The following is a 20,392-nucleotide window of genomic DNA, read 5'->3' as shown; positions in this document are numbered from 1 at the left end:
TGTGTGTGTACAGTCTGCGTGTCTTACTCATTAAAACAGCGTGTAATGCGGCACACTTTGTCGTCACAGTTCGTGTCAGTGTACATTATCAGTTAAAAGTTTGTACACACCTACTCATTAAAGGATTTTTATTTTTTACTATTTTCTCCATTGTAGAATAATAGTGAAGACATAGAAACGATTAAATAACACATATGGAATCATGTAGTAACAAAAAAAGTGTTAAACAAATCAAAATATATTTATATTCTTCAAAGTAGTCAACCCTTTGCCTTGATGACAGCTTTGCACACTCTTGGCATTCTCTCAACCATCTTTATGAGGAATGCTTTTTCAACAGTCTTGAAGGAGTTCCCACATATGCGGAGCACTTGTTGCCTGCTTTTCCTTCACTCTGTGGTACAACAGCTCCCAAACCATCTCAATTAGGCTGAGGTTGGGTGATTGTGGAGGCCAGGTCATAAGATGCAGCACTCCATCACTCTCCTTCTTGGTTAAATAGCCCTTACACAGCCTGGAAGTGTGTTTTGAGTCATTGTCCTGTTGAAAAACAAATGATAGTCCCACTAAGCACAAACCAGATGGGATGGCATATCGCTGCAGAATACTGTGGAAGCCATGTTGGTTAAGTGTGCCTTTAATTCTAAATAAATCACTGACAGTGTCACCAGCAAAGCACTCCCACACCATCATACCTCCTCCTCCATGCTTCACGGTGGGAACCACACATGCAGAGTTCATCCATTCACCTACTCTGCATCTCACAAAAACATGGTGGTGGAACCAAAAATCTCAAATTTGGACTTATCAGACCAAAGGACAGATTTCCACCGGTCTAATGTCCATTGCTTGTGTTTCTTGGCCCAAGTAAGTCTCTTCTTCTTATTGGTGTCCTTTACTAGTGGTTTCTTTGCAGCAATTTGAACATGAAGGCCTGATTCACACAGTCTCCTCTGAACAGTTGATGTTGAGATGTGTCTATTACTTATACTCCATTACTTATACTCCATTAATTTGGGTTGCAATATGAGGTGCAGTTAACTCTAATGAATTGATCCGTTACAGCAGAGGCAACTCTGGGTCTTCCTTTCCTGTAGCGGTTCTCATGAGAGCCAGTTTCATCATAGTGCTTGATGGTTTTTGTGAATGCCCTTGGAGAAACTTTCAAAGTTCTTGACATTTTCCAGATTGACTGACCTTCATGCCTTAAAGTAATGATAAACTGTCGTTTCTCTTTGCTTATCTGTTCTTGCCATAATATGGATGTGGTCTGTATACCACCCCTACCTTGTTACAACACAACTGATTGGCTTAAACACATTAGGGAAAGAAATTCCACAAATTAACTTTTAACAAGGCACACCTGTTCATTGAAATGCATTCCAGGTGACCACCTCATGAAGCTGGTTGAGAGGATGCCAATAGTGTGCAGAGCTGTCATCAAGGCAAAGGGTGGATACTTTGAAGAATCTCAAATATAAAATATATTTTGATTGAACACTTTTTTGGTTACTCCATGATTCCATGTGTTATTTCATAATTTTCATGTCTTCACTATTATTCTACAATGTAAAAAATAAAGAAATCCTTGAATGAGTAGGTGTGTCCAAACTTTTGACTGGTACTGAATGTTTGCATGATATGCTGTACAGTTTAACAGTGTGTCAGTGGATTGTTGTATGTGTGTCTACCTCTAACACAGTATCAGTGTGTAACAGGGCACACTATGTGGTCAAAGTGTGTACCAGCTCAGGTAAACCGAGAGCTTCCTGTGTCCGTGTCCATGGGAGCGAGCCCTGGATTAGCCTGACTGTTCTCACCTCTGTTCCTCTCTGCTTTGGTCTGGACTCACCACCACTGGACCTTTAGCACACTCCCTTCAATAAATGTCTGTGAGAGGAAGAGAGAGCGACGAATGAAGGCCACCTAGAGGGGCACCAAGGGAATCTATGAAGGGTAGAGATGGATGTTGACGACAGACAGGATATGGAAGGAGGAGAGAGTGATAGATTGAAAGGGGAGTTATCGCTATCATTTCCACCACCACCTTGGTAGACTTGTGCAATATTTTGGTAAATCAGAGATAATTCCACTGAAACGTCTACACGCCCATCTATATGTATACTTTATCCGTCTCGCTCTCCTCGTCAAGTATTTCTATAAAGAAGGGGACCAAATTCCTAACTGTTTTCTATGGCTGTTCCAGTATTAATGTAGCACACACTAGCCAGCTGAGTATATTTATCTTGCCTTTCACAAAACAGCAGCTGGACAGAGGTATGCGTGTGAAAACAACTTAAAAGCATCAATAATATTATTTTAATACAAACTAAAATAAATAAACACCAAAAGCCAGGTCCTCTCTGGAATGTAGTATTATTCAGATTATTTTATGAATGAATGCATTCATAGTTGGCCACGCCTCAAACCTCTCATCCCGTTTTGGAATACCCTGGCCTCATGCCCGCCTCTTAATTGGCTAACCCGAATGTGGTAGGCGGAGCTGCAACAAAAAGCACGGGGACAATATATAACCGAGCTGCAAAAATGAATCGATTAAAATGTGTCGGTGTTAACATTCTAGGAAGAACACTACACATTAACTTTGGAATTACTGCGCCTTGTTTGACAGTTCCCGTTGTGGGGTTTTGTACGTGGACGAAAACAACAATTATCTTCTTGTGGCAGAAGTTATATTTTCTTTATTTGTTTCATTCAATTGTCATTTGACAACATGAGGACGTTAATATTGCTTGTTCTGTTTCAAATGACGACTGTTGCCTTGGTAAGTGTTTTTGTACTTTGGCTTCAGCCAAGCTTGTGTAAACATTGTAAATAGAAGTTCACGTGTCGGGTCGGTCTCCTGTCACCAAAGTGGCGGGTAGTCAACAGACTGCACCACCGACAAGCGTACTGGTCCTCTTGTCTTCAGCGTTATAAGAAATGCCTTTCTGTCTCTGAATATTGTGTTAATGTGAATGCACTGTGAATTTGATGTTACAGTTGAGTAAATGCTGTCGTTTTACCTTTACAGTGAACATTTATGGCCAGATAGTGCCACCACACTACTAAAATATGTTTCCATAAAACAAAAATAGGGTACTGTACTCTAATGAAAGTGATGTTGACCACAGTGTCTTCTATACACTCAGATAGAGACAGAAAGGAACAGTGTAGTTATCTGAATCTAATGCATGACATGACAGATGATGATAACCTGACTCAAGTGCTCATGTTTTACCTGGGTTCCTGAATATCATTGGAATATTGGACCACTACTGCCCTTTAAACCCCCAGTGGTACACAATAACCCAATTAGGGCTCCCAAACTGAGATGGAAAGTGACACATTCAGGTCTGGAAATAGATGGAACCTGCTGTGTGGAAACAATTTAGACCCCACCACTCAATCTCCCTGGCCCAGGATGGCATGGCAGGAGAGGGATACCTTGGAAAGTCTTATCCTGTAGACAGGCTGTAGACAGGCAGACCCAAAACCTTTTTATCAGGGTTATGGGGGGCTGTGGTGTTGTGACTCAGGGAGGGGGTCACATTGAATTTCTCTTTCATCCCTGCCAAGAGGAAGGCGACAGCAACAGAGAGTGGGAAAGTGTACCAGGGGGTTAGTGCTACTGGATATTTAGTGAATATTTAAGCCAAACACACTTCTGTGCTCTATGTAGCCTGACTCCACTTGAAACAAACAGTTTCTCGCTCTATTATTGTTTAGACGGGGCGGAAGGGTAGCCTAGTGGTTAGAGCGTTGGACTAGTAACCGAAAGGTTGCAAGTTCAAATCCCCGAGCTGACAAGGTACAAATCTGTCGTTCTGCCCCTGAACAGGCAGTTAACCCACTGTTCCTAGGCCGTCATTGAAAATAAGAATTTGTTCTTAACTGACTTGCCTAGTAAAATTTAAAATAAATAAAAAAGACTATGAACTGCCCTCATTGAAATCCTTTTTAAAATCCTTTGTATTGCACCATTCCCTCCAACCAGGTGAGAGCTGGCTGCCCTGTGATGTGTGAGTGCCCGGCAGGACCCCCCTCCTGTCCCCCGGGGGTCAGCTCTGTACCTGGCGGCTGTGGCTGCTGTAAGGTGTGTGCAGCCCAGCTCAACCAGGACTGCCACGACTCACACCCCTGTGACCACCACAAGGGGCTGGAGTGTAACTATGGCAATGATGTGGGCCACACTCATGGCATCTGCAGGGGTATGTACACAATACAAACAGGGTTGTCAGGGTTCACGAGGCTTGGGTTTAGTCTGGGGTTGTATGGATTCAATGAAAAGTGAATATTGGTTGTCTTTGATATGGATCTGGGGTTTGAAACTGGTGCCATGTTTAGAAGAGAGATCATCTTCCTGAGCCACACTGCTGAGAGCAGGGGGCAGAATGTATTTATCTAGGTCCGTGAGTTGCCGCATGCGCGCGCACACAGGCAGGTATTTTTATGTGAGGGGGGTGGTTTCTATATAAAGGAGGGTATTTGGGGGTGTTGTATGGAAGTCCCGCAGAGGGACTGAAGCGAAACGACATCGTAAACAAGTCAAAATTCCTCTCTGGACTAAGAATAGAGGCTCCTTCATTAAACTAGGGATAGAGTGTCTACCTCCTCTACTGTCACGTCACTTCCTACTTCTAATACACAATTAGTTCTGGACCATTCTTGTTGATGTGCCCATTCTCTCTCTCTATTCCTTTGTCTCTGTTGTCCCCCTCCTCCACTTTGTTTATTACCTCACTCAACTTGAAGTCATTGTGTTTTAAGCAATACAACCAAAGGCATGGCCATAGGCTAGTGATACCTCAGATCCTTCTACATAGAGACATCATTGTCTTTCCTTTTTTTATCTGTCTCCCCTAACAGCGAAGCTCGAGGGTCGCCCCTGCGAATACAGCGGTCGGATCTACCAGAACGGGGAGAATTTCCGGGCTGGCTGCAAGCACCAGTGTACGTGCATTGACGGGGCGGTGGGCTGCGTGCCTCTGTGCCCCAGCCACGTGCCTCTGGCATCACCCTCCTGCCCTGCCCCTCGCATGGTCAAGGTGCCTGGGCAGTGCTGCCTCAGTATCGACTGCCACAAGGGCTCATCTGTTGTACCCCCAGTACACGGGCACCCACTGCCTCCAGCCTACCTGCCTTTCCCCTTCATGCCCTACCCTGCCTACCCCTACAAACCATACCACTACAAACCCAAGGATACCATGGGAAACGAGCTGGTGGAGGTAGAGAAGACGTGGGACAAGCTGCGCGGGCACAAGCACCTGGCGGGTAAGAGAGGGTGCCGTGATGTCGCCTTAGAGCGCCATCTGTTTCCTCCCCGCAGTAAAACGCCATGTTTGTGTTTTCGCCCCCGACTCACAAACAGACCCACTGTGCACTCCTAGCCTTTCCACTGCATCTCCCTGCGTGTGTGTGTGCGTGTGTGTGTGTGTGTGTGTTTGAGTGCACCATGTTTTCCACTGACTATTTGTGCACCAGAGGCACACACACCACTCTCTCACAGCGTATACCTCTGTCGTCCAGCTTTTCCTTCTCTGTAATCACCCTCCTCTATGCTTCAGTGTTGCCTGTTCTGTGAATGAGGCCAGTGTGCTTACATCTCTCTCTGCCTCTCCCTCTGGTCCTCTCTCCCCCACTCTCTCCTTCCGTCCAGCATGGAGGCAGTTTGGAGGGCAGTGTGTGGTCCAGACCACGAGCTGGTCCCAATGCTCACGCAGCTGTGGGATGGCCATGTCCTCTCGTGTCACCAATGACAACGCCCAGTGTAAGCTAGTGAAGGAGACGCGTCTGTGCAACATCCGGCCCTGCAGCTCCATGTCCATCCCCATCAAGGTAGTGTGTGTGTGTGTGTATAAAGGGTATAAAAATTGCCAAAATTGACTACAAAGTGTAAATAGGATCATTTGGGTCACAAAGTCAGTCTCATCCCAAACTGAGATTTGTGAGATAATTAGGAAAAAATGGTATGTCACATAATGAAGGGTACCACAACAGATTTTTGGGTTTATTTCAATCCTGCCCACAGCACCCAAGTAATCATGGCCAGCTGAAGCTAATCGGCGAAAGAAGTTGGCTAGCTGGCTAGCTAGTCTACTTCCAGACAAGACTTGGTTAGACTGTTTAACGTTATCTAGAATAGGGGTTCCCAACCTATGGGTCACGGCCCCCCATAGGGTATGCCAACATTTCGTGGTGGGGCGTGGGACATTCCTTGATTTGAGATGACGCATACATCGGTGACACTTTAGGCTAGAAACAAGTGGTAAAATGCCAGAGAAACACTCGACTGATGCACATGGGAATATATTTGGTTTGGCTCTATAACATTCAGAAGCGGAGCTACGACCTTCTAAAGTCGAGGACTCAAAGAAATTGGACTGTGCTTGAGAGGTAATCTTATACAATGTGTGACTGTCAATTGATCTATTCACTTTGTTTACGAGAGTATATATCATTAAATTGAGAGTTCATATAAATATCATAAAACACATTTGGTAGCAGAATAACAACGGTCTAGAACTTATTTTGGATTATTATCAAAAAGATGTCAAGAGTCTTGCTAAACTACGGAGAATTGCAGGAAATTAGCTTCAAATAATATTTTCCTAAGTACTTCACGTTAAACCAAATCAAGCTGGTCGTGTAATTAATAAAGGCTAAATCAATAAACAATCATGTAAAAAATAAAGGGGGGCCTGACTTAAAAAATGTTTTTTTTTTGGGGGGAGGAGGAAAAAAGGTTGGGAACCCTTGATCTAGGAGAATGAGTGACTGTACTGTTTTTGGCAGAGTGAAAGTACAAACGCTTCCCACATTCTTACACACACACACACGAGACACCCACATCAAAGCACTCCTCCATGACCCAAATCTCGTTCTCAGTCGCATTTTCTAATGAGGAGAATTGAAACCGAGGCTAATTCGGGAAGTTCAGCCCGCCTTTAAGGAAGGGATTGCAGCGGTCACCATTTTGGTGTGGCAACCATTTAATAGTCCCCCGGTCTTCATACATTGTAGGTACATGTATTTAGGTCAATGCCTGCATCCCAGTCTAAACCTTAAGAGACTGTGTGGACAGGGGTGTGCCCACATCCATATTAATATCATGGTATTAAGTGCCCCTCCCTCTGGCAAGCTCCCCCAGTGTGTGTCTGAGCCCACTCTATTCACAGTACTGTTGCTGTGGAACAAGTTCAACTGAACTGTGAATGGAAAAAGCATCATTAGAAGACCTGAAGACCAACAGTACAAGGCACCAAATAGTTGTGACAGTGGAATGTAGAGACTCTTATCCTTGAGTTCTGTGGGAGCTAACATGTAGCCACATCCACCATGCTACCAGCCTCTCCCACTCTGCCCAGGTCTCTGTGTGTTGTGTTAATAGGCTCTTGTGTGTATGACGCAAAGCGCTCTCGATTCTTCCACTCCCTCGCTTTCTCTCATTTCATTTAACACCCTTAAACGCTCTCCACATCTCACCAGAGCAGTTATTCACTGATGAGTCTGGTTGTTAGGCACCTGTCTTAATGTTCTCTCTGTGTTTTGAGAGTTGTTGGGGCGTTAATGTGACACTATGCCACCTCATAACTGTTTGATGCCCACCCACCCATACTATCACCATGCCCCTCTCTAGCCCTGGTCTTGTTGTTTTGACCTTTCCTCAGATTTTCTCTCCCTGTGCCAGCATAACTGTAGTTGTGATTCACTGGGATTGTACAGTGACTAACCCAGACTCTTTCTCTTCTCCACAGAAAGGGAGGAAGTGCTCCCGTACCCACAAGGCAGCAGAGCCCCTGCGTCTGTCCTATGCTGGCTGCCGCAGCACGCGTCTCTACCGGCCCAACTACTGCGGCGTGTGTGTGGACGGCCGCTGCTGCTCGCCCCGCCGCACACGCACTGCCTCCGTGACCTTTGCCTGCCCTGATGGCGAGCGCTTCGACCACTCCGTCATGTTCGTGCAGTCCTGCAAGTGCAGTGATAAGTGCAGTCATCTGAACGAGGTTGCCCTCCCGCCCCAGCAGTGGCTCTATGGGGACACACACAAGTTCTCAGACTAGCGTCCCCCTCAAATCCCTCATTCACTCCCAATCACTTTACCCCCCCCCCTGCCAAGCCCCTGATAGAGTAGTAGTCCTAAGAGTATCTTTGAGTAGACACTAGCCAGATGCAAAGATCCCCACCACCCTCCTGGAGCATGTTTTGGGAGGCCTGGGTGAAGGAATTTGATTGGTTGATCTGCATTCTGGACAGAGATGAGTGACTAGTGCCGGCCTTAGAGTAGACACCCGGTCCTTTGTGGTTCATCAACCAGAATCACAAAAGTGTGTAAATAGACAAATATGGATTTGCCCAGTCACTATTTTGTCACTCCCCATGCACTCCTGTACTCTGGGACAGAACCCACACTTTGGGGACAATAGAGAAAGGTGGGACACACCCAATGCAGACTCCAACCCAGCTGCTGCACACATACCCAGTAGACTTGTGGACGTTGGATGGTATGGTGTTTAATTTCATGGTGATGGCCAGCATAGTAGGCCTGTCAATGGCAAGCAGGTCTGGTTTGAGTGTAAGGAGAATCAGACTTGCATAGAAACAGTGACTTCTCCAGTAGATTTCCAATACCTGCTATTTGCGTAACCAAATGACACTAAAAGACAATGTTTTTGTGGGAAAGAAGATGGACACTCCACAGAATGCTCTAGAAGGGACATTTTTGTATTTGAATGATATTTATTGTTGTGACAGAGACGATGACACAGTGGTTGCCAATGAGAGAAGCGATGCTGCTATGTTTGGAGCGGCATGACCGGAGGGCCCTGAGAGAGACAAAACAGCTGAGATCTGTCAGCAGAGAGAGGGGAGTTCCATAAGGTCTGGGACTTGACCCCTGGTCTCACCAGTGTTCACTGTCATCAAACAGCCACCACCTGAGCAATAGTGGATGAAGACAACTCCCCAAGGAGAGATGTTATGGTTAGAGACAGACTGGCGCAGAAGCTGTTGGCTGAGGCTGTGTGTGATAGGTCATTAGATGTTGGACCAGTCCCCATTTTCTTACTCCTCCATGCCTCAGCCCTGAAACAGTGAGACATTTAACCTAGCGCCAGCGGAACAAGCCTTGGATTCTGGCATTGAGAAGTCGTGTTGCTGATTTGAAGCAGATTACAATCCTGACTGAGGGGTAGAAAGAGCCTCAGCCACCCTCTGGTTTGTTATAAAAATAAAAATGCCTGCATATGAAGTAAACATGTAATTTGTAACTAGCGGGCGGGACCGTTTCAGACTCAATCTGGCCTGTAATCTAGCAACTGATCCACAATACTTCACAAAACAAAACTCTTACTCATGTTGCTTTATGTTTGAGGTGTCTAAATCTGCTCTCTGCCATTGAAGGTTGACATGTCGACGATATCATGCTCAGTAGAGACTGAAGCGGACATGAGGACACTACAAAGGGGTCAGCACTACATGGTTACAAATGGACTCCTTTGCATAGACATGTCAGTAGTCTGTTATAGCACAACAGTTGTCTTAAGTTGGAGGTTAAGATTCTGTATTGGTGAGACATGGACCTCTTTAGAATTACTAAAATGCCATTCTTCCCTATTAGGAAGGGTTGATAATTCATGCACCTTAACCTTGTTCATGACTGAATCAGAGTGGTATATCTTAGACTAAAATATGTAATTCACATGCTTTTCCCTCTGACTCCATGAAAAGTATTAGAGGATTCAAATATTGAAGCCCATATTACATTAGTCCATGAGTGTTATTTTTATGTGATTCAACTTTTTGTACAACTTCTAGGTTGGGACAGGCGTTCATAGTAGCCTCAGCCTGTTAGGTGATTTGACTTTGTAAAATAAAAAATGGACATTCTGAATGGTTAGACACTGCCATCACGCTTACCTATGTAGATTGTGATTTGAGAAGTCTTTGGTTTGATAACGACACTAGAGCAGCCATGTACAGATGCATCCTTGTTTGCTCTATACAGACCAATCCATTTGAGTTACAACTTAAAACCAATTAACCAGTCCATGTATAGCTAGCACTGAGCAAGTCTGGGCTCTGATGTGGGCACAGCACACACTACCATTTCCAATCTGCGCTTTATTGAGCAAGTGATTGAAAACTTGTATAAAAGCATAGCTGATCGTTTTGTCCTAACTTCGATTTACAGGCTAATTGAGTTCATGCTGCATTTGGAATAAAGTATGTTGATGTATTACCTAATGAACAAGTGCACCCTTTCAATTCCGCCTAGAGTACCGTTACAACCGGAAGTGAATTTCGTAGCAGGTTGGGAGTTTTAGGTTAAGCTAAAAATAAAAATCCTAAACCGCTACAAAAGTCACGCCTGCACTCCTAGCTCTGTCGCCCATGACTGGGTCATGTGAACTACAAACCCGACGTGGAGTTTCACCGTTAAACGTCTGTTTGAGATACAGCTTTCGAAAAATAAGGCCCTCATCTTTAATCAGCGAGAAATAATTCTAATAAGTATAGCAGTTTCACAGATCTATACAGGTGCCTCTGACAAAGCTACTCTTCCACATGTTCGGGGCGAGCTAGATAACCCGCAGTTTCCCGTAAACAAACACTAACATGGAGATGTGGTCTGGTGGGAACACTAACCCTAATAAAAAGGTGTATATAAACTTATTTTGGAAAATAAATTCACTGACATGAAATGTCTTGTGCTTTCCAAACCATAACACGCATTTCTTGCGGTAATGTTCAGTCAAGCCACACAACTCCCTTACAGAAGACGCCTTCATCCAATGACTTCTGTAATGAAAACGGCTATACTCTGTCACAACCCGGTTTCACTAAAGATATCTGGGAAAATATGGTTCAAACACTAGAGATGTGGCCAATTAGCATTAATAGGTTGTTGTGATAGGACACCCTTATAACAGTTTGATTACTGTATAAATAAGTTTACCATTAGGCATATGCAATTACCCAATGGAAGGACGCTCCCATTAATAGAGCCATGATCCCTGGGGTCAGTCATGCACCAGCAGCCATTATGGTTCTTCCAAATAAGCCGTGATGGTCCCTCCTTTTACAAGCCCTTACAAAGAGTGAAGGTGTGCCCAGATTTGACAGTGAGCCAGCATGCAACCACCACATGCTTGGCACTCACAGTAAAGAGTAATTTCAAAGAAGCTTTTTATACACTTTCCTGATGAGTTTTAGATTGGGCCAAACGTTTGTAAGCTCGCATGAAATCATTCTGAATGGGGAATTTATGGTCCCATTTAACTAGCAAAAATAAAGTCACTTGAAGAATTTCTTAATACGTACACCATTGTAAGTAACATGTAACCTGTCAAATTGGATCAGAAACTGGAATTTTATAAAAAGTTTTAATTTCATTGACCAAAAATAAACAACAAAATTAAAACCAGACAACCCAATGATAAAAAAAAAATACATTTGGTGAACAGTCAAGGAACAGAGCTTAAAATATAACAGCGAGGAAGGTTTTTCATCCAAACAAGGACAGATTCAGGGTTAGCGGACATTTCTTCTGGGATGGAGGACTCATCTGGACTGCTCAACTAGAAGGGGAAAAAAAAAAATAGAAGTGGTGGTGGGTGAGAAAGGCAAGAAAGAGTCACTTCTGAAGACCATCTCCATAAGCACCAGCTGGGCATTCCAGCTTTTCACCATACCTTTAAACATGTACGGAGTCTCCATTCACTAAGACCTACCCAGTTTAGGGCTGACCCCACATGTCTTTATGGCACATAAGAAACCTGTGAGTCGAGCATGTTGGTGGACTAATCCACTAGAGGCCACAGGGATGGCGGCGAAGATGCACAACACCTCTCCAGAACCCACTCCCGCCAATTCATTATGAGAATCGTTTGCCCTTTTAGTATCTATCAATTCCCAATTAAGTCACCAGTAGTACATGCACGATTGAGTCAATTTCTAGTCTAGTGGTTACCATAATTTGTTAATGCATTTAATATTAGTCTTATTGTTCATTGTCAGAGCGCACAACCTATGCTACACTTGTGAGAAACAACTTTAGATGCATTTAATTCCATTTACTAATCGTCTTTTGTTCAAAGTGCTCCTGTCAATGTTGACTAAGGATGCTCAACTGACTAAGTTTTTAAAAGTTTTTTAACCAGGCAAGTCAGTTAAGAACACATTCTTATTTTCAATGACTGCCTGGGAACAGTGGGTTAACTGCCTGTTCAGGGGCAGAACGACAGATTTGTACCTTTTCAGCTCGGGGGTTTGAACTCGCAACCTTCCGGTTACTAGTCCAACGCTCTAACCACTAGGCTTGCAAATGTAGACAAAATGTATTTTATTTTATAAAGTGCCCATTTGGGGATGTGCTGCATTTCTGATTGGCTTAACTCACCACCACTGATGAGTTGGAGCTCTAAAGTAACTTGTCACCTCAAAAACAAAGTCTGTTAACATGCATTGAGTGTGACAATAGTTACTCAATGTATTTGAAAAATCTTTCCTGCCCTGTCTCTTTTGATAACCACTGAGTGAAAGGGAAAAATGTTATGCTCTGATCCAGTGGAAATGTTTAAAAAATATATATTAAAAAAAGGCCTACCTGATTACTTCTTATCCCTTGCACAAATAGCCTACAGTGGTTTCTGTTCAGAGCTCACTGGTGCAGCAAAACAGGGTATTTTAGTTAATGTTGCAAGTTCACTAGCGCACGGGTCAGGCTGGACCCAATTGATAAGGTTTTGAGTTTGTTGCAGACAGGCCATGCGTAGCCAATGTGATTTATAGGATATTTACAGTTGAAGTCAGAAGTTTACATACACCTGAGCCAAATATATTTAATCCTAGTAAACATTCCATGTCCTAGGTCAGGTCAGTCACCACTTTATTTTAATGTAAAATGTCAGAATAATAGTAGAGAGAATGATTGCACATTCCCAGTGGCTCAGAAGTTTACATGCATGCAATTAGAATTTGGTAGCATTGCCTTTAAATTGTTAAACTTGGGTCAAACATTTAGGGTAGCCGTCCGCAAGCTTTCCACAAGAAAGTTGGGCGAATTTTGTCCCATTCCTGACAGAATTGGTGTAAGAGTCAGGTTGCTCCTTGCTCGCACACGCCTTTTCAGTTCTGCCCACACATTTTCTATAGGATTGAGGTCAGGGCTTTGTGATGGCCACTCCAATACCTTGACTTTGTGGTCATTAAGCCATTTTGCCACAACTTTGATAGTATGCTTGGGGTCATTATTCATTTGGAAGACCCATTTGCGACCAAGCTTTAACTTCCTGACTGATGTCTTGAGATGTTGCTTCAATATATCCACATAATTCTCCATCCTCATGATACCATCTATTTTGTGAAGTGCTCCAGTCCCTCCTGCAGCAAAGCACACCCACAACATGATGCTGCCACCCCCATGCGTCACTGTTGGGATAGTGTTCTTCGGCTTGCAAGCATCCCCCCTTTTCCTCCAAACATAACGATGGTCATCATGACCAAACCGGTCCATTTTTGTTTCATCAGACCAGAGGACATTAATCCAAAAAGTATGAGCTGTCCCCCATGTGCAGTTCAAACCGTAGTCTGGCTTTTTTTTTAATGGTGGTTTTGGAGCAGTGGCTACTTACTTGCTGAGCGGCCTTTCAGGTTATGTCAATGTAGGACTCGGTTTACTGTGGATATAGATACTTTTGTACCCGTTTTCTCCAGCATCTTCACAAGGTCCTTTGCTGTTGTTCTGGGATTGATTTGCACTTTTCACACCAAAGTACATTCATCTCTAGGAGACAGAACAAGGCTCCTTCCTGAGCAGAACAATGGCTGCGTGGTCCCGTGGTGTTTATACTTGCGTACTATTGTTTGTACAGATGAACGTGGTACCTTCAGTCGTTTGGAAATTGCTCCCAAGGATGAACCAAACTTGGAGGTCGACATTTTTTTTTTCCTGGGGTCTTGGCTGATTTATTTTGGTTTTCCCACGATGTCAAGCAAAGAGCCACTGAGTTTGAGGGGAGGCCTTGAAATACATCCACACCCCTTTTTGACCCAAATGATAGCCTACTGGTTTGAGCATTGGACTAGTAACCGAAAGGTAGCAAGATCGTATCCCCCGAGCTGACAAGATAGAAAATCTGTTGTTCTGCCCCCGAACAAAAAAGTTAACCCACTGTTCCTAGGTCGTAATTGAAAATAAGAATTTGTTATCTGACTTGCCTAGTTAAATAAAAAAGGTTTTTAAAAAAGCCTATCAGAAGCTTCTAAAGCCATGACATAATTTTCTGGAACTTTCCAAGCCGTTTAAAAGGCACAGTGAACTTAGTGCATGTAAGTTCTGGCTCCGGAGTCATGTTTATTTCATCAAAATGTGTACTTAAAGCACGTGTGAAACTCATTCCAGAGGGAAGAGTGTCTAAGGGCTTTCGCGCCTCCCTTGGACTTAATTCATCAAGGTCACTGTTTATTAAGGAACTTCACATCTGGTTGTGTAGGTCTTAATTGAAAGGAGAAACCAAAACCCAGCAGACACTAGGCCCTCCGTGGAATGAGTTTGACACCCCTGGTTTAAAGCATCAGACAAGCGCTATGGAAAAATATATAAATAACACTTTAAAATGTCGACCAACTGATTGGTCAAAAGAACAGATGACTTTCGGGTGGCAAAGATATTGTGTGGAGGATAGCCCTATGGCAGTCCAATTCTCTCTAGTCACCACCATTACTAAGGGAGTTATTATACCAGGCAATTATCTTGGGGGTTTCAATGAGCTGACAATATCCCCCTGACCTTTCAGGCCCAGCATTAGAGTACTAATGATCAACAGATGCGGCTTACCCCAGACACATTGACATTTGTTATGATCGCCAAGTCACTTTGACCCGTTACATTCATTCCCTTTAAACATTGAATTTAACATCAGCAGACAATGACAAAGATCACTTTTTATTCTTGCAAGTTGAGTAATAGTTATGCCAGTTTGAGTGTATAAGGATGGAGAAAGACTTACTGTAAGTGGAGATGTCGATCTCTTCTGGCAGCTCGGCCACATTGACCTCAAAGCGGTCCTGCACGTCATTCAAAGTCTTGGCATCGGTCTCGTCTGACACAAAGGTCACAGCCAGACCCTTGGTTCCAAACCGCCCAGCACGGGCCACCTGAAGGGCAAAAGGGTCAAATGGGAGTGACAACTCAAAGAATGAGCCTTTGGAGGGAGATCTAGAGGCCAATGACAAGTTGATAAAATCGTCAGATGCAATCGGTATTTGGAAATACCATTCACAACCAGAACACCGGTGTTTGAGGCTCCTTCAGTTATGTGACTCACCCTGTGTAAGTAGGTGTCCGAGTCCTCAGGCATGTCGTAATTGAAGACAATATTGACTCGCTCGATATCCATCCCTCGGCCAAACAGGTTGGTGGCCACCAAGATCCGCCTTTGGAAGTCCTTGAACTGCTGGTAACGGGACAGCCTGGGGATAGACAGCCAGAGATGATTAACACAGCTGCTATAGATATTACTAGATAGAGGCTGCCCTTTGAAGGAAACCGTGCTGAGTTAATTGAAGAGGCTTTCAGCTACATAAAAAGCCAGCATTTGGGGCTCCATTTCATTTGAGATGTGAGAGAAAAGCGTGCATGTAAGCAACAGAGACTGACCTCTCCTCCTGAGCCATGCCCCTGTGGATGGCAATGGCAGGGAAGTTCTGTTCCACCAGTAGCTGAGAGAGCGCCACACAGCGCTGCACTGACTTGACAAAGATCACCACCTAGAGGTACACAGGAGACATTACAGAAATATTGCAAACAAATTTACAAGGAAACAGCACAAATAAGACTTCTTACAGGGATAAAAGTTCTACCATTAGTGTGTAGGTTTACCTGGTTGAACTCCAGCACATCAAGCAGGTCAAAGAGCTTGCGGTTCTTCTCGCTGTCCTTCAGCTTGCAGTAGTACTGCTGCAGACCGTGCAGCGTCAGCTTGGTCTCATCATCTACAAACACCTCCATGGGCTACAGGAGACAGAGCATGTCACTTCAGAACCACAACAATACTTCTATGAAGTCAATGCAAAGTTGTGCTGTTTTACAAACAACTTGAGTCCATAACCGCATGAAGTGGCACTGCACTCACATCCTGCATGAACTTGCGGCAGACCGGTCGAATCTCCTTGCTGAGGGTGGCACTGAACATCATGCACTGCTTCTCATGTGGTGTTAGCCTGAAGATGTCCTGTACGTCACGCCTCATGTCTGAAACATGAGAGAAATAAACTTCAGTTAGTGCTAAATACGGCTGCTAGAATCCTGACTAGAACCAAAAAATTTGATCATATTACTCCAGTGCTAGCCTCTCTACACTGGCTTCCTGTCAAAGCAAGGGCTGATTTCAAGGTTTTACTGCTAACCTACAAAGCATTACATGGGCTTGCTCCTACCTATCTCTCTGATTTGGTCCTGCCGTACATACCTATACGTACGCTACGGTCACAAGACGCAGGCCTCCTAATTGTCCCTAGAATTTCTAAGCAAACAGCTGGAGGCAGGGCTTTCTCCTATAGAGCTCCATTTTTATGGAACGGTCTGCCTACCCATGTCAGAGACGCAAACTCGGTCTCAACCTTTAAGTCTTTACTGAAGACTCATCTCTTCAGTGGGTCATATGATTGAGTGTAGTCTGGCCCAGGAGTGGGAAGGTGAACGGAAAGGCTCTGGAGCAACGAACCGCCCTTGCTGTCTCTGCCTGGCCGGTTCCCCTCTTTCCACTGGGATTCTCTGCCTCTAACCCTATTACAGGGGCTGAGTCACTGGCTTGCTGGGGCTCTCTCATGCCGTCCCTGGAGGGGGTGCGTCACCTGAGTGGGTTGATTCACTGTTGTGGTCATCCTGTCTGGGTTGGCGCCCCCCCCCCTTGGGTTGTGCCGTGGCGGAGATCTTTGTGGGCTATACTCAGCCTTGTCTCAGGATGGTAAGTTGGTGGTTGAAGATATCCCTCTAGTGGTGTGGGGGCTGTGCTTTGGCAAAGTGGGTGGGGTTATATCCTTCCTGTTTGGCCCTGTCCGGGGGTGTCCTCGGATGGGGCCACAGTGTCTCCTGACCCCTCCTGTCTCAGCCTCCAGTATTTATGCTGCAGTAGTTTATGTGTCGGGGGGCTGGGGTCAGTTTGTTATATCTGGAGTACTTCTCCTGTCCTATTCGGTGTCCTGTGTGAATCTAAGTGTGCGTTCTCTAATTCTCTCCTTCTCTCTTTCTTTCTCTCTCTCGGAGGACCTGAGCCCTAGGACCATGCCCCAGGACTACCTGACATGATGACTCCTTGCTGTCCCCAGTCTACCTGGCCATGCTGCTGCTCCAGTTTCAACTTCCACCTGACTGTGCTGCTGCTCTAGTTTCAACTGTTCTGCCTTATTATTATTCGACCATGCTGGTCATTTATGAACATTGAACATCTTGGCCATGTTCTGTTATAATCTCCACCCGGCACAGCCAGAAGAGGACTGGCCACCCCACATAGCCTGGTTCCTCTCTAGGTTTCTTCCTAGGTATTGGCCTTTCTAGGGAGTTTTTCCTAGCCACCGTGCTTCTACACCTGCATTGCTTGCTGTTTGGGGTTTTAGGCTGGGTTTCTGTACAGCACTTTGAGATATCAGCTGATGTACGAAGGGCTATATAAATAAATTTGATTTGATTTGAATGGGACCATGGATAAAACAGCCAAGTCTCAAACTACCCCCCAGAACAGCCAACAGCCAAGAACCAAGACATCCACTTTACTCAGTCTATATGCGACAACAGATTTCCATTGGGGAAACCCAAATCAAGATTGCAATTGATAGAAATCATTTTCCAAGGGGTAAATTACAAAAATGGGTTAGATTAACAGTTGAGTGAAGGAGCATTTCCAAAAAGGACATGAATAATAAGCAAGGACTCACCCAACTGCTCCAGCATCTTGTCACACTCATCCAGGACAAAGTGCTTGACGTTCTTTAGGTTGAGGGTCTTGTTGCGGATGAGGGCCAGGATTCGGCCAGGGGTTCCCACCACAATGTGAGGGCAGTTCTTCTTCAGCACATCCTCATCCTTCTTGATAGACAGGCCCCCGAAGAACACGGCTGCCTTTACTGTGGGCATGTACTTGGAGAAACGCTCGTACTCTTTACTGATCTGGAAGGCCAGCTCTCGCGTGTGGCACATTACTAGAACTGACACCTAGAGAAAAGAGTAGCATTTGATGCGAATAGATCACCTGTGGGTTATGCATAACAAATATTTGAAACTTGACATGAGACATTTGCAGAATGCAGATACTGACCTGTCCATCCACAGGCTCAATCTGCTGTAGTGTGGCAAGAACAAACACTGCCGTTTTGCCCATACCAGACTTGGCCTGGCAAAGGATGTCCATGCCAAGGATGGCCTGAGGGATGCACTCATGTTGAACTGGAAAACAATGAGGCATTTGGTCAGTACACCACCTTTATCTGAACAAAAAAGCCATTGTTTACCATAACACACCTTGGACAACACATGCACTGTTTTGACAAGTGGTCCATCAACACCCAATAACATTGGACACAGCCTCCACCTATACAGGCACGCCATTGTATCCACAGACATGCCACTGCTATTCATGACCTCCATTTATGCCACTCACAGCACTCATCCACCCATTGCACTCACCTTCAGATGGATGCTCAAAGCCACAGTCGACAATAGCGCGGAGCAGCTCTGGTTTGAGCAGGAAGTCTCTGAAGCCAGAGCTGTGGATGGAGACATAGGAGCCCTTCACCTCCTTCTTGCCTGCTGGGGCAGTAGTCTCCGGGGCTCCCTGAGGCTCCTCATCCTCTTCATAGTCCAGCAGCTCATTGTCAACGTCATTCTCAGCCATTCTGTCTATAGAAAGAAAATTAGGGGGGTGGGGGGGGCAATAATGGCTGGTCATTCACACTAGCGGTCACCATTTGTTTTTGACTAAAGATTGTCCGAGACCATATTTTTTTATAAAAAGATGTATTCAATTAGGAGATTAAAAGTTGAGACCAACATCGCCACTATCCATGGTAAGGTTAGTCTACATCAGAGCACTATAAAGTTAACATTCAGTAACACCAAACCATAACGTTTAACTAAATCATGACGTTGACAGTTGCAGGAAACGTCTCAAACTAGCTAAGCTATCCAGTTAAGTTACGTAGTTAACTAGTTGCAAACTATCCACGTTCAACAGCAAAATTAGCAGCTCAATTATGTATTACAAACAAAACCAGGGGCCATGGTTGCTAGCTAGCATTTTGTTATAAATGGTAAGCAACTACAAAAGGTTTCGTCAACAACAGTTGGTATTGGCTAGCTCCGTAGGTTGTTTACGAGTAAAATCAGAGATAACTCTGGTAACGTAACATCCGTATAGTAATGCAAACGTTACATCCGTATAGTAACGCAAACAATGTCATGAATCGACTCTGCTTTTGCCGCACACAGCTCAGGCCAACCTAGTTAGCTAAATTACTAGCAGTTCTGGTAGCTAACGTTAGCTCGCTACATTGATAGTTTTATTAGTTATCGAACTAAACCAACTACTGTCCAAATTACACAACATGTAGAGCCACACGTGGCTAACTCCAATGTTTTGCACGACTTTGATCGGTTTTGGTTAGATAACGTTAGTCCTAGCCTAGCTAGCAAAATAGCCATCGTTACTTCCAGATGCCTTGCTCAGAACAATGCATTTGCCAACATCTTACTTATCCGAAAACCATCAAAAGCAGTTGGTGATTTATAATACAACTACGAGAACCAGAATATTCCCCAAAGGACACAAATGAGTAATATTAGCTACCGTCTTACCTTACAGCGATGTTACAATTCAACCTCCAAAAAATGCTCCTCAAAACCACATGGAGAGGAGGCCTCAGTTTATACGACAAGCCGGAACTTCCGCCTCCACTAAATACAGTAATATCATTGGTTGGTTTACGTGTCAATTTGACGAAACGACTCCTAATTCTTTCACGATTGGCCAAGTCAAGCTGTCAATCAATAGTGACGATAAGCACTCCTGTCAGAGATTTTTATAACTAACCAAGATAGCCCACAGACTGTCGTTTCCAATGGGAAATAGTGGGCAAGAGCCAAGCACGAGCTAGCGAGATCCTTTTAGCCAGTTCTAGCATGCATCTGTATATTTCCGGTAGGGAATAGCTTGAGTCGCCTTTGCTTCCAAACAATGCGATTTTTTGGGGGGAATTGACAAAGGGCAAAATCTACAAATATAAGTCCGCTTGTTGTCTTTCAATAACATTTTAGATTGCGTTTTCTATTTTGTAATCTAATACCTTATAACAACGTATTGGGCAGAAGTAAATTAAGCCACGAAAACAAATATAA

The 20,392-nt window shown here is 44.4% G+C and overlaps 2 protein-coding genes across 3 annotated transcripts; one reads left to right on the top strand and one right to left on the bottom strand.

Annotated features, from left to right (window-relative positions):
- The first annotated feature begins 2,460 nt into the window (after positions 1 to 2,460).
- On the top strand, positions 2,461 to 11,586 carry LOC109893439 (CCN family member 1). Its single transcript, XM_020486669.2, has 5 exons — positions 2,461 to 2,785; positions 3,998 to 4,211; positions 4,870 to 5,274; positions 5,660 to 5,838; positions 7,758 to 11,586. Exons 1-5 carry the CDS (start codon positions 2,735 to 2,737, stop codon positions 8,061 to 8,063), a joined length of 1,155 nt encoding a protein of 384 aa, XP_020342258.1. The 5' UTR covers positions 2,461 to 2,734; the 3' UTR covers positions 8,064 to 11,586.
- Positions 11,371 to 19,984, bottom strand: LOC109893446 (ATP-dependent RNA helicase DDX39A-like). Of its 2 annotated transcripts, XM_020486676.2 has the most exons (10): positions 19,853 to 19,941; positions 18,686 to 18,898; positions 18,318 to 18,445; positions 17,938 to 18,214; positions 16,137 to 16,255; positions 15,884 to 16,015; positions 15,662 to 15,771; positions 15,330 to 15,474; positions 15,012 to 15,159; positions 11,371 to 11,579 (listed from the first exon to the last, which is right to left on the bottom strand). In XM_020486676.2, exons 2-10 carry the CDS (start codon positions 18,891 to 18,893, stop codon positions 11,563 to 11,565), a joined length of 1,284 nt encoding a protein of 427 aa, XP_020342265.2. In that variant the 5' UTR covers positions 18,894 to 18,898; positions 19,853 to 19,941; the 3' UTR covers positions 11,371 to 11,562. The 2 variants fall into 2 exon arrangements, 1 of the variants encoding a protein (XP_020342265.2); XR_004210424.1 differs by having other exon boundaries at positions 11,483 to 11,579; positions 15,012 to 15,474; positions 19,853 to 19,984.
- Between the last annotated feature and the right edge of the window lie 408 nt (positions 19,985 to 20,392).

The sequence above is a fragment of the Oncorhynchus kisutch genome, linkage group LG6, assembly GCF_002021735.2.
Source record: "Oncorhynchus kisutch isolate 150728-3 linkage group LG6, Okis_V2, whole genome shotgun sequence".
Lineage (NCBI taxonomy): Eukaryota > Metazoa > Chordata > Actinopteri > Salmoniformes > Salmonidae > Oncorhynchus > Oncorhynchus kisutch.
Note: the sequence above shows the minus strand (reverse complement) of the source record. Positions and strands in the feature narration are given on the sequence as shown.